This window comes from Episyrphus balteatus, chromosome 2 (assembly GCF_945859705.1).
Source record: "Episyrphus balteatus chromosome 2, idEpiBalt1.1, whole genome shotgun sequence".
NCBI lineage: Eukaryota > Metazoa > Arthropoda > Insecta > Diptera > Syrphidae > Episyrphus > Episyrphus balteatus.
The window spans coordinates 71740421-71754949 of record NC_079135.1 but is presented as its reverse complement, the minus strand read 5'-3'; the positions used below and the strand labels follow the sequence as shown (position 1 = coordinate 71754949).

General features: G+C 32.4%; 1 protein-coding gene across 2 annotated transcripts; it reads right to left on the bottom strand.

Annotated features, from left to right (window-relative positions):
• Positions 1-4215: 4215 nt before the first annotated feature.
• On the bottom strand, positions 4216-13263 carry LOC129908890 (BTB/POZ domain-containing protein 17). Of its 2 annotated transcripts, XM_055985707.1 has the most exons (7): positions 12863-13263; positions 12473-12793; positions 7049-7544; positions 4905-5090; positions 4685-4842; positions 4358-4617; positions 4216-4302 (listed from the first exon to the last, which is right to left on the bottom strand). In XM_055985707.1, coding segments are annotated over exons 1-7 (1500 nt in total). In that variant the 5' UTR covers positions 12941-13263; the 3' UTR covers positions 4216-4301. The 2 variants fall into 2 exon arrangements, with proteins under 2 accessions (XP_055841682.1, XP_055841681.1); XM_055985706.1 differs by lacking the exon at positions 4216-4302 and having other exon boundaries at positions 4336-4617; positions 12863-13262.
• Between the last annotated feature and the right edge of the window lie 1266 nt (positions 13264-14529).

Here is a 14529-nt window from a genome sequence, read left to right as displayed (position 1 = left end):
GGTGTAGGAGTATTTTTACGTGAGTCGTTTTTTGCGCTTATATGTTACATTCCAAGTATAACTGGTCATTGTATGACTGTAATTTGGTCAAAAACTTTTGAATTTGAATTTTTGAACTTATTGAATCAAAAAAAAAAAAAAAATGTTTTCATATAGAGGAGCACATTATCTACCAGTTTTCAAAGGCAACTTTTCGATAGGACTAAAAGAAATAGGCAAAAAACCGTTATTTTCGACATTTGATATCACGATATATCTCCTAAACTATATCTCGTAGAAAAAAAGTTTCATAAATTTTTTTTAGGGAATTACAAAACCTACAAGACTTTCACATACTTTTTTTTGAAAGCTTCTCCCGTTTCAAAGTTATATAAAAACCCTAAATTTTCGACATTTAAACTTGAATAACTTTTTATGCACACATGGGACTTTTTACATTTTACTTTAATCGACATTTCAATCTCCGCGTTCAACGCAAGCCACCTGAACTTAAGATCTGAATTTTCAGAGGCTCTGATTGGTCAGATGTCATAAAAAGTTAGATGGCATTTAGTTACGTTTTTGACATTTAGTTACGATCATAAACAAAAAATACCAAGACTGGAAACTCGGCGGTCAACTGACGTTTGCCTACAAGCTGCGCGGTGTGGTGAATGTCGTGAACCTATCGTTGTGTTCGTGTCCGATGTGTGGTGAATGTCGTGAATCTATAAATGCCCTTCAAGCAAGAAAACTGAGTTCAACAAAGAAACTCCGACCTCAGACCGCGAAAATCGGGCTTGCACTCACACACTTGCAACTTTTTGTGTATGAACACAAAGTCGAACGAGAATCGTGGTAAAAAATGAGAAAAGGAAAAGAAAGACAAGGCCAACAAGAGCCAAAGCGTCATTTTGTTATTTTTTGTTGAAGTGTTTGGTCGCGTCGTGTCTCGTGTCGTTGTTTGTATAATGTTAGTTTATTAATTATAAACAATTTTATTAAATTATAAACAATATGGAAAACAAAAAAGGTATGTTTTATATATCGCTCAAAGTGTTTGGGTTAAAATGTTGTTTCTTCTTGTGTTGTAGATGTAATCTCTAATGATGAAGAAAAATCTAGAAGGTGAAACATGCGATTGGGTATCTAAAAAAACACCAACAACAGCAGCAGCATCAAATGAAATAAAATGAAAAAAAATTTATTGTATTTTATATTGTATTTATTGTGAAAATTTCGTTTGCCAAAATAAAATAAAAAATAAAACAGTTTCAGTGAAAAAAAAATAAATCTTGTTCTTTTTTTGGTCGCAAATGCGAAATGTCATCCCTTTCTTATTCCTCTTTCTGGTAGGTTTTCGCTGCTCCGGCTCAGGTCCGCCTTCGGCTCCGTTTTCTCGGAATGGAGATTTTCACCACACCAATACATATGCAATCGACTTCGCGGTGATTATAATTTCCATACTAATTTGAGCCGCCTTCGGACCAGTTTCTGATCCGTAGTCGGACTCAGCTCCGCCTCAGGCGGAGCGGATTCGGACCGAGGTCGGACCTGTTTGCTTGAAGGGTGTGTGCGTGTTAACGTCATTTATCAACGTGGTGGCTTTCACATATATTCACAGACAGCACTGTCCACAAAAGGGTTTTGGGGGGAAAGACGTACGAAATTTTCCAGTCTTGGTATTTTTTGTTTATGGTTACGATTTTCAGGTGGAAATTTTTATCTGAAAATTCAGATGGGTGTGTTTGTGTTGGTAAAGTTGGTAAACGTACCAAATGTGCTACACACCACAATTGAACTTTGTGATTTTAATACAAGTTATAAATGGATTTGTTTATATTTCTTTTGTGTTTGGAAATTTGTTCGGGTGTTATTATTATTTGTTGATATGATATTAAAATGCATATATGTAGGTAATTAATATATTTTTGTGTTCTTCCTCCGCATGTAAAAATAAATGAGGAAATAAAAAAACTGAATGAAGTGTGGGACCAAACCAAAATTAAACATAAATTAGTGGATAGCAGATAGAGATTTTATGAATCCAACAAAATAATTTTTACAAATACTGAAGTGATCTCACTGAAAATATTAATAAATTACTCTTTTTTTTACAATCACTTGAACTATTTTTATTATCCTAGAAAAATAAATGTTCTTTTTTTAAAGTCAATCCAAGTAAAGAAAAAAAGTAGATTCTTCGTTAATGTCACCTGAAATTCAGATGATTTTTTGCGTTCAACGTCAAAAAAAAATCTAAACTTCAGTTCAGATGGTGCGTTAAACCCGGCCAATGCTCCTTATCATGTTTGTCTATTTTGTCTGCACTACTTTGCGTTCCGAAAATTTGGAAGCAGTCTTTGCAGGCAGATAGTAACGCTTCATGCACTCTTAGAAAAATTATATTGATGCCAGCAGTAATGGCAAGCTGATTAAAAAATGTGATAAAAAACTTAAGCCTTGGATCAACTCAAAAGTACTCAAAAAAAATTAAAACAAAATGTAAACTACGTTTCAAAATTTTTAAACTCCATCAAACATTTCTTCACAGAGAAAAATATGACCCCCTAAAAACTAACAGATTGCCTTATTGTTTTACTGTCCGTACATCTCATAAGGAAATCTTATTAAAGTCAACGATTAATAAGGTTTTTTTAAGGAGATTTTTTTACTATTTTTATAGAGAAAATCTTCTTAAAATTTGAGTGAAAAAAAGAACGAAAATTGCTATCAATATTTTTATGGCAGGTTGGTTCAGGTGGTAAGGTGTGCGACTCATGATTTAAAGGCCCCAGTTCGATCCCCGGCCTGGTCGTCTTTTTTTGTTATACAGGACTCAAAAGGTGAAAGCTAAAGATAAATTGAGTGACTCTAGAATCACTAACATTGGTGTCCCACAAGGATCTATTTTGGGCCCTATGTTGTTTCTAATTTATATTAATTCAATGTTTAATCTATCATTTTCTGCTAAGATAACTCTTTTAAACCCATTTAATTTTGTTTTCTCACTTTAAAGAAAAAGTACCATATGTTTTACTATTCAAATTTAATGGGTCTATTTTTCTATTAAAAGACTAACCTTAAAAAATTTCTGCATAGCAATTGCTACTTTTTTGTTGATAAAAAAATATAATCATATTCGTGCACTGCGTTTTTTTAAGGTAATGCTTTATTTCCCTCAACGTCCGAAAAGTATGTGTATTTACTTGATCGACTTGAAGAAAAACAATGTCTTCTTATCTACTAGATAACGTGATAGACTTTATTGCTATTTTTAACAAAACGTTTACGATTATTTTAGGATAACTCCGCAAAATAATTTATTCAAAATAAGAAATATTATAATTATTCATGAATCATGAAATGATAAAGGAAAAGATTATCGGTATGCAAATAGAGATGTTTACTTCATTAACTGGAAATAACTTGATTTAGGTAAGTACGAGTACGAAAACAGTTTTATTTAATTTTGATATGACTTACAATCATGATAGTATTTTAGAATCTATTTTTTGTGTACATAGAAGTTATGAAAGTTGTTTACTTTAAAGTGATGTGTGTTCTGACTTCTGAGGTTAAATTGATATTGTCAAAATAAAAACAAAATCATTCTTGATATTAATTAATATCGCTTCAGATGACTTGCTGATATTGTGATTATCCAAATACTTCTTTTCTAATTGTGGAGACTTATTCATGGTCATCTAGGGGTCAAGTCACTTTGTAATAAACCAAAACAGTAGCTTAGTATTTTAGTTTGACAACGTTAGAATTCACTTTCTTGCATATTCTCTCTTGCATTGAGATACGACACGATTCGAATTTCATAATTGGCCTGAGTGTTAAAAATGTTAAAAAAGAAATCTATTTTCACATAATGTATCATAGTTTTTGTACTTTGCCGAACACACTTGTTTTCCTTGAATTCACAAAAAATTGTTTAGTCGTTGGGTCTTTCGATGTTTGTTTTAAGAATCCCAACCTTCCGGTATAGTTCCTACATCTCAAACAAAAATCAATAAGTTAATAGATCATGTTGCAACACAATAAGGTTTGATTACTTCGTGCCAACTGTCCACTTCTAAGTGCAGCTTAATTACATCTGGAATTGACTGTCTTTTCATGTATAGTATTGTTGTTTTTTTTTCGAGATTTCTGAAATACTTAATCCGTTAATATGTACCTACATCTTTATCAATCATCCTAAAGTAACTAAAAAAAACAAAAACCATATTTTAATTTTCAATTTATAAACAACATTTTAATGTATTGTTTTAATATTCACAAATTCGTACGTTATACACTTAAGCTGTTGGTTATCTATAAAAAATTAAAATAATAAACATTGCAATATGAATCTACATTATTTTATTACTATTTAAGATCAAAAGGCGGCGATTCTCTACTCGTATAGGGTCCCATTGGTGCAATTATAACTTGTAGACTTAAATTATTTTTACTTGGTCCAATGAGATGGGGAATTTCTTTTTTTGGGTCACTTTTTGGAGTATCTTCATATGGCAACAAATTATCTAAATTAAGAACACGACTTTTATCTGAAAAATATTCCGTTTTTTCTGCCACAGTTAAAATGTGGATTATATCGTGTTGCATGCCACTGATTAAAACAGCAACCTAAAAATAAAATATAAATGAAAAAAAATGTATCAAATGATTTTTTAACAAATATAATAGACATTACCTTAAATCTTTCTTCGCCGAGACAATTTTCTTTGCAGGTAACCCGAATGCGTACTGTACGCAATGAAAATTCTGGCAAATCTTCGCCCCAAACCATTTTCGCTTTATTGTATTTGACTCCTCGAGGGAAAAACTCAATATCCCACGTTACAGATTGATCTAGTTTTGAATAAATTAAAATAATTACATTCGGGTTTGAAGTTATAATGAATCAGTCTTACCATCTTCTCGTTCGGCCAAATTTCTTTGGGAGAAAAAACAAGCTACGTAATTTGTATAGTCTGGAATATGATAATAATCCTTTATGTCAAAACTAACGCTCCATAAGTCATTCGAATATAGGCGTGGTGTGAATTGCAAACTTCCCGATTTCGACTTTCTGATTTCATTTACACGATCTTCTTGCCCTGAAAAATTAGAAATATTAGAAATTAAAAAAATATTAAAACTGTTACAAATTGTTCTCACTACCGTTCGAGTTATGAAAGTTTTTAGAAGTTTAATTTCTCTTTTTAGAAAAAGCATTTATTTAATTTAGTTTTCTTAACTTTTGTGATAGTTATGTGCAGTGCATATTGAGCAAAAATAGTAATTTAAAAAACTAGACGAAAGAATCGAAACTAAATCTATAAATATTAAAAACTTAACCGCTCATTTGACTTTGGACTCGAGTTTAGCACACGAAAAATATTTGGAAAATATTTTCTCGATTTCAACGAAAATCTTTATGCGTTTTAGTAGCCGTGATATGAAATTTTCGAAAAACTGATGTTGGGTTAAAAAAAAAATTAAGTTTTTTGGAAACAGGTGGATGAAATATTGTTTTTTTTTTTTTTTTTTTTTGAAAAAAAAATTTTGAAAATCATATACCATTTTTTGAGATGTGTGAAAATTTTGGAGATTGGAGAATGAAAAGAGCTTATTTACATAAATATCCAAGTTAAAAAGTTATTTTTAGGCGAGGAATGAAAAGATAAACTTTATAACTTAAATTTTATGCCGGAGTAATGGAAGCATATTTTACATGATTTAAGCATGTTTGACAACCTGAATCTAAAAAATTTGCATCTAAAAATTAAAGGGTATAATCATGCACAACATGATTCTGAAATAAAATTTTAGTTATGAAATCTAAACATGAATTTTTTTAAACACCCTTTCACATTGGATATTTGATAAATTTTTTTTTGGTTATCATATCAAATCCTCTCATTTTTACCTTCTCAAGTGAAAAATTATTTAAAAAATTAAAGAATACTTTTTTTGCAAAACAAAATAAAAAATCAACTCTGCTACAAACAGAAGCCGAGAAGATTACAAAAACGCATTTTTCAAAATGGCGGCCAAACCATACATTTTGGGGGAAAAATATTTTTGTACGTTTGTCTCAACAAGCCTTATTATATAAAATATCAAATTCAAATCCTTTCCAAAAATTCTCAGATGATTCCTTAATGCCTGTAATAGTACTAGGTATTTAAAAAAAAGCCAGCACCGAGAATTTGAGGGAATTTGAACTTACGTCAATACCAATGCTTAAAGTTCATAAATTAATTTTTCTGACTCGTTCGGTACCAGATTTCTTATCTTTGTCTGGACTTTAAAGCTTATAGTTGTATTATAACAAAAGTTAAAATTCTCATTTTAAATTCCCTATTTTTTTATTTTTATTTTTATTTTTGTTTTTTTTTTTTTTTTTTTTCAAAAATAATACAAATTAGAACACGTATACGCCACAGTGCATGTGACCAACGTACCTTTCATGTAAAAAGCTATTGCCAATTCCAAAAGTTGTCACGTTATTCGAAAAAGATAACGCTCACGACAGAGTAAAAAAAAACACAAATATATTTTAGTCGTTAGAATACTTTTGGCCAAAAATCTTTAAAAAATCCTGAATTAACTCAAAATTTCAGGTTTAAGGACTGGTATGCTGGGTATTTCGACATAATTAACAGTTTCAGATGAAAAAATTGTTAAAGGTTTATGGTTCGGTTTTGGTCGATAGCCAAAACCACATGTAGGATGTGAATTAGAGTTTATTTAGATTTTGAGCAGTATTGAAATAAAAGTTTTTCTGGAATTTAATTCTTTATAATTTTTTTTCTAAAACGTCAATTATGGAACTGACCGCATTTTTGATCTTCAAATAAAATCTCAGGCTAGCTAATCATTTAAATCAAACTTCAATATTGTGTCCGAAAGGTAGTAGTTATTATAATTAAAAATATTAAGGCCCTTACGATCCGTTTGCCGAAATGAAACTCAATCCTCTTATCACGTTACTGTATACACAATAGGTACACAACTTAAATATTTAAGTTTCGTATCAGCAAATGAGCTTTTGTTTTACTTTTGAACTCACCTGAATGATAACTCATACCAATAGCCATTCTCTGAACAATAAACTCTTTGTGATAGGCAAGAATGGGATATAATAATAAATGCGCCAGTTCTCTGGGTGTCATCATGGCAAAACGTATATGCATAACAGTTGTCTCTATTAACTGTTTCAATATAACCTCTTTCTCCTCCTTCTGCAGGCTCTCTTCATTGTCAAGCATTTCTTTTCTATGTAACAGCCATTTTTGCAAAATGCCAAACAAACTTATCTCGCTGGTAACGATAATATCATTTTGTTGCAACAACAATATCATAATCTGAGTGTCAAGTTCAACGAAATCCTTCGACTCGCTGACCATTTCCAGATTCCATTTGAGAAAGTTTTTCAACGTTTCGGTGAGATCTTTATGATATGGACTAAAAGTTAGCGCATATTGCAACCAAGAAACCAAATAACCCTGCGCTGCTGCCATTGCCGTGTGTGAAAGCATGAAATTTACACTTAGTCCAACTAAATCCTAAAATGAAGAATTATAAATTATTAGAATTTGATCGAATCGATTTTAAGAGACAGGTCACTGTGGGCTAGAACGCTATTTTAGCTGGAATTAAATTTAGAAATAGTCTAAAATTGCAATTAAATTTGTTTAGATGATGTCGAATGATATAATAATGATAATTTTATTGTCCAACAGACACTAATGATAAAAACAATAACAAAAATAAACGAAATATTATGTAAAATAAGGTTTTCAAATTAACATGAGATATAGGCTTATTGCAAAGGTTTTTTTTTAATAGCGATATTGTTTAAATTTTACTTTTAAAATTAGTGGGAGCCACTAGATAGATAGATAGATAGATAAATTCTTTATTTCATAAAATTTTGTTTCACAACATAGTGGGAGCCACTATATGTAATACTTCTTCTTCCTTTTTTTCTCGGCGCTGTTATGATCTCGATGTCGAGGGGATCATAACCTTCCCACGTTACTGCTTCACACTAGTGATCCGCCTGTGGGGTTCGCCGGGTTGACCTCAGAAATCGGCGGCAAGCCTCCCGGTTTTGTATTGTTCCGTTTCTGAGGCCAACTGAATGCTGGTGTTTTTGCATTTGCTTGTACCAGGAGTTTTTAGGCCTACCTTTCTTTTTATTTCGTGTTGGAACGTTATATGATATTGCTTTTTTGACGGGGTTCTCAGGATCTCTCCTTTGAACATGGCAATACCAACTGAGTCGGTCGTGTTCAATTTTTTGGGAGATGGTATTTTTAACATGAAGGCTTCCTCGGATCTTCGTACTTCTAATTCTATCAAGCTTTGTTACTCCTGCTGTCATGCGAAGCATCTTCATCTCAGCTGCCGTTAACTTACTCTCATACTTTTTGTACATTGTCCAACATTGTGAACCGTATGTGAGTGCTGGACGCACAACTGCGGTGTAGAGCCTTCCTTTCAGCTTAGGGGGCATTTTTCGATCACAAAAGATAGCAGAATTTTCCCGCCACTTCATCCACCCTACGCTTACGCGATGATTGATATCGTCATCACAAGTACCTTCGTTATTTATCATAGACCCCAGATATTTAAACTTTTCACACTTGGGAAGCACTACACCATTCAAATAAATGTCAGGAATAGGCCTGTGTGGATCAGAAAATGGGCAGCATAGGTATTCTGTCTTTTTCGCGCTTATGCGGTACCCACTACCTTCTAGAACATCCACCCATACATCAAGTGCTCGTTGCAGGGATATCGGGTTTTCACTTATGATGGCTCCATCGTCAGCAAAGAATAACTGATGCACTTTTGGGTCCGTCACTTTGCCTTGAAGCAGGTAATCAAGAACGGTAACGGCCACTATATGTAATACATATATATAAAAAAAACAAATGCGACCAAATGCGTTGATTTCATTGGTATAAAAAAAGCAATAAAATTAGTTCTTTGAAGATTGAAATTTGAATGTGTTTGATGCAAGGGTTTGAACCCTTTTTGCTCCGCTTTTTTTTGTTAATATTTTTAGATATTTCTGTATAAAATACCTATAACACAACAAATAAAGTACCTTGGCACTACTGTTTTTATCGAGAGTAAGTAAAATCTGGATAATTATCTGGATTTTTCAAAAATCTATACAGATAAAGTTTTTGTTGTTTTTAACACGTAAATTGTTTTGATTTCAAATATCTCGATGTCGTTTTTTTGCATAAAATCTATATAGATAGATTAAAAATTAAACGTCAAACAAATTTTACTATTAAAAAAAAACAAAACAATTTAATTGATTATTCACAAATACAGATATAAAATTTCAGAATTGAGTGGAAGCGATTCAGACTGTTTTATTGGGTTCCAGAATGAGTAAATCCTTGAGTGAAACCAAACGAAAACGACAAAAGTGTTTTATTGGATTTCAGAATGAGTAAATCCTTGAGTAAAACCAATCGAAAACGACATAAAGTTCAATAAAAAAATTTATTAAAAATACTACCGCAAAATTTTTAACAATTAAGTAAATTGCTAAAGCCATTTTAGTAAGTTACTAAGCTTGATTTTTAAAATAGTAACTTACGAAATGTTTTTAGCAATTTACTAAATCGTTTAAAATTTTGCGCTACTATATTTTGATACATCACTCATTGTTAAAACAAATACAGTAAACGAATATCTATATAAGGGAAAAAGTAGCCTTTTTTTGTTTTTTTTTTTTTTTAATACTTTCTCAATACTACCTCAATTTTATATGAACAATAATTATTATAGCTAGTCCTTTTATCTATCGAATGAGACTAAGGGCGAAATTTATAGTCGTTACTCAAATTAAGTATACAGAACTCAAAAGTCAACACCAGAGGCACTATCTTTCAAAAGTCCGTCCAGCTGCTTGCATATGCCGACGATATTGACATAATCGAAAGAACTCAGCGTGATGTCAATGGCGCTTTTGTAAGCATCTAAACGGAAGCATCAAAAATGGGTTTAAGGGTCAATGAGGGCAAAACCAAGTATATGGTGTCGTCAAAAAAAGGAAACTCAAAACCGACGCATTGGACAAAACGTCACCATCGACAGTCATAGCTTCAAGGTAGTAAAGGACTTCGACTACCTAGGCCCCGCTATAAACACGGACAACAACTCTTGCCAACCGCTGCTACTTTGGTTTGAGAAGGCAATTGACCAGAAAAGCCCTCTCTCAAGCAACTAAGGTGTATCTATACAAGACCCTTATTTATTTATTTATTTATTTACGTCTATAAGTATTACAACTCTCTTAGACTATTTACAAAAATATTACTTAATAATAATAATTAATAAAAAATTAAAGCAATTAGATTATAATTAACATAATAAGTGATTTGAAATTATTTCTGCTTTGATTAAAATCGAATACATTTGCATATTGGTTGAATTTAACGCAAGCATTTGTTATCGGCTCATTTTGGCCATAATTTGTAGCATGTCGTGAAATATGTAAGAAAAAGTTACTTCCAGGTCTTAAGGCTCTAGAAGGTGCATTTATACCGAATAAGGCTAAAAGAGGAGGACATTCAATATGGTTCGTTAAAACGTCTCTCGCGAATATTACCGAATAGTATGTTATTCTACTAGATAAAGGCTTTAAACCAATTAGTAAGCATCTACTGTCATAAGATGACATGGAGCAAGACCAATTCAACTTTCGAAGAGCAAATTTAGTAAATCGTTTTTGAATTTTTTCAATGCGATTATAATCTTTTTTGAAAAGTGGGGACCAAACTACACAACAATATTCCAAAATAGGACGAACTAGGGCTACAAAAAGAGTTTTCAATGTATAGGGATCCCGAAATTCATGAGAATTTCTAAACAAAAATCCAGACATAGCATTAGCCCTTGATATAATGTAATCAATATGTACACTAAAAGAGAGATGTAGATCAAAAATAACCCCCAAATCCTTTTGAGTTACAACTCTTTGCAACCTCACTTCACCCATCATATAATTAAATAAAATAGGCATGGTTGACCTCGAAAAGGACATTACTGAACATTTGTTAAAATTTAAGCTCAAAGATTTCGAACACCAAGAGTTTAGAACACCAATCTTTCAATTTTTCAATGTCTTTTTGAAAATTTAAACTGTCAGCAACTGACTTGATTGACATAAAAATTTTAACATCGTCCGCGAACATTAAGCATTTTGAAAAATTAATTATTGTAGGAAGGTCGTTAACGAAAATTAAAAATAGAAGGGGCCCAAGATGACTACCCTGTGGCACACCCGAGTGGTTATAAATTTTAAAAGATAATGTAGACCCAATTTTCACAAACTGTGAACGATCACACAAATAACTGCTCAACCACTTTAAAATCAAAGAGTGAAATCCAAAAAAATAAAGTTTTTTTAATAAAATTCGATGGCTAACCCTATCAAACGCTTTTGAAAAATCTGTGAAAATCACATCAGTTTGACATTTATTTTCCATATTTCTTAAACAAAAATTTACAAAGTCATCCCAGTCCTGCTATATGGTGCAGAAGCATGGACTTTAACGAAGGCGGATGAAAACATCTTGGATTGTTTCGAGAGAAAAGTTCTTCGTGCGATTTTTGGTCCCGTGTGTATTGATGGTGATTGGAGAAGAAGATATAACAACGAGCTTTCTGGGTTGTACAAGGACTCTAACCTAGCCAAGAGAGTGAAGGTGCAGCGCCTGAGATCACGTCGAGCGCATTGACAACAATGCTCCGACCCGGAAAGTTTTCGACTCCAACCCAGAGGGACGGCGGCGCAGTAGAGGAAGACCTCGTCTGAGGTGGCGCAACCAAGTGGAAGGGGATCTCCATCAACTTGGCGTGCGAAACTGGAAGCAGCGAGCTAAGGAAAGAGCTGGCTGGCGAAGCTTGTTGGTTAAGGCCCAAATCCACAGCGGATTGTAGCCGCATTACGGTGCTGGTTACCCAAAGTAAGTACTCAAGTTAAGATTTTTCTCAACTTAAGCATACACTTGAGTAGAATTAAATCTTGACTTGACAAAATATTTTTTTTCAATCAAACTCACAATGAAATTTGACTTATTTGAGGAAACTATCATCTAATAATATATATTTTTTAATAATTTCCTCTTCGTTTTTTTTTTTAATGTTAAATATCGCTTAGCGCAACAAAAACAAAATCAATTAGATGAAGAGATATTAAAAACAATATACATATTTTCAGATGACAGCTGGATTTAGAACATTTTTTAATCAAGTCGAGATTTTACTTTACTCAAGTGGATCGCTCTTTTCTAGCTGCGAATAATGACATTACTTGAGGGAATGCTTAAATTGAGAAAAATCGCAATTTGAGCAACGACTATGAATTCCGCTCTAAAATTAGCAATATTAGAAGAAGTTGACTTTTTTAATTAATACCAGCTAAAATAATGTTCTAGCCCACAGTGGCAGATGTTTGCCTTACCTTTACGTTATATTTATCAGCTAAGGCCAACACAGGCATCACAGACTGCAAGGTGGCCTTTAACTGGCCAACATATAAATATTTAAGGAATTGTGGAAACACTGCAGCACAGAAGGGCTCTTCGTAGAGTTCAATGATTCTTTTTCGGCATTCATTCCATTCTGGATTCATCAACATGACCTGAAATACTTCACTGCTAGCGCAGAGAATAACTCGATGTGCTGGGTATTCTATGCCACCAACAACAAGGACAATATCAGACATCAACTGCTCGGCATAGAGATTTGCAATTTTTTCTAGTATACTATTGGTGTTGACTATCTGCAAGTCAAAATTATATTTGTTTGTATTTATTTTCATTTTTAAGGCGTGAATTATTGAGTTTTTTACCATGCTAGAGTCCGAGCTGCTTTGATCGTCTGCTTGGACAGATTTAGCACTTTCAGAATCAGTTTCCATTTTCGACATATTGTTATTTATACACAATTAAAACTACCCGAGAATCAATGGTAAGCACAATAATTTGGATTTTATTTTGGAATCCTTTTTAAAGGTTTTTACAAAATAATACAAATTGGTAACAATTTTTTTTTATTTTGTCGTCTTTGTTAATGGCCTAAAGGAAATGTTTTTTTTGCATGCGAATGTGATTTTTAGTGACATTATACTTTTTTTAAATGTTACATCTTTTTTGTATTATACACAATTTTAATTTTAAATACAAATTTTTATTTTATTTTGGGCAGAAAACTTATGAAAATTTTCATTGAAAAAGCATCAGCTAGTGAAAAAAAAAGAAAATATGTCAACAACGAATGTCAAATTTGACAAGTGAGTTGTGCTCAAATCACAGTGGAGGAAAGTAAAAAGTAGTTCACAATAGAAATCTTGAAGTAATAAAGGGTGAGTCAAAAGAAATATGTATGAGAAAAATAAAATATATATTAAGGGCGTGTGTGAATTGCGTTTAAATTTGGGTTCTACGATTAAAATTTGACATTTGGTTTGAAATGGGATAAAATTTAACTATTATTTGCTGTGTGAATGACGTTACAAAGGATTTTTAAGCAACTCTTTCCCTCGTGATTTTAGAAATTTCCTTGAACAAACAAAGCTAACTGCCCTCACAAGTCACAACTCACAAAAACCTTACAAAGTGATCATAACACGATTTTGTGAGGATTTTGTGAGGATTTATTTCTCACAAACTTCTTTCTAGCAAAAATCCAACTTGTGAGTTATGACCTCCTTCAGAGCAGATCACAATTTCAAAAGTGAAAAGTTTCAAACGCATTTTTGTATAGTTTTTCGGGCTTGAAAATTAAAACAAATGATGCAGAAAGCTTATTTTTTGGTCTAATAAACAATTTGTATACTCTTTTTCACAGAACAATTGCGCTAGCCAGAAAAAAAATATTTTCACTTTTGTACTTTTTCAAAAAGTGGTGTATGTAATTAAGCCTTAAATTTAAGCTCCCATACAAATTCTCGATATCTTGTATGGGAATTTTATCTCGGCTAAAATTTATTTCGATTTGTGTAACACCACAAATTTTCGATTTTGGTTAACTGGTAGACCAGAATGATGTAGCTGTGGCTTGTGTCGCTGTCAAAGTTAAAAAGTATGAAATTAGTATATTGGTGCCAGAATACGTAGCTGTGGCTGTGGCAAGGAAATTCGCTGTGGTACAAGTCGAGTCGACTTTTACTTAAAGCTACAAGCGGAATGACTTTTGACGTTTCTAATGTGGTTACTCAGTTAAAATTATTTTTTTTTTCAAATCAATTGACATTTTTGTCGCCACATAATTCTGTTCGTCTTTTCTACATTTTGAGCGAATTTATTTGACATCTTGTACCACGACGTTTTTCTTTGCTACAAGCGAATTTTCATTCTGTTCAACCAGTAAACGACGCTGTTAATGTTGCTAGTGCTTGTCTATTCTGTGTTGAACGATTCAAATTGGCTCTTAAACAATGGCCACCGCTGTTGCTGGTGGTGTTTCAATCTGTTTCATGCTTAATGCTGTTGGTGTGTAATGTAAAAATAAACGCAT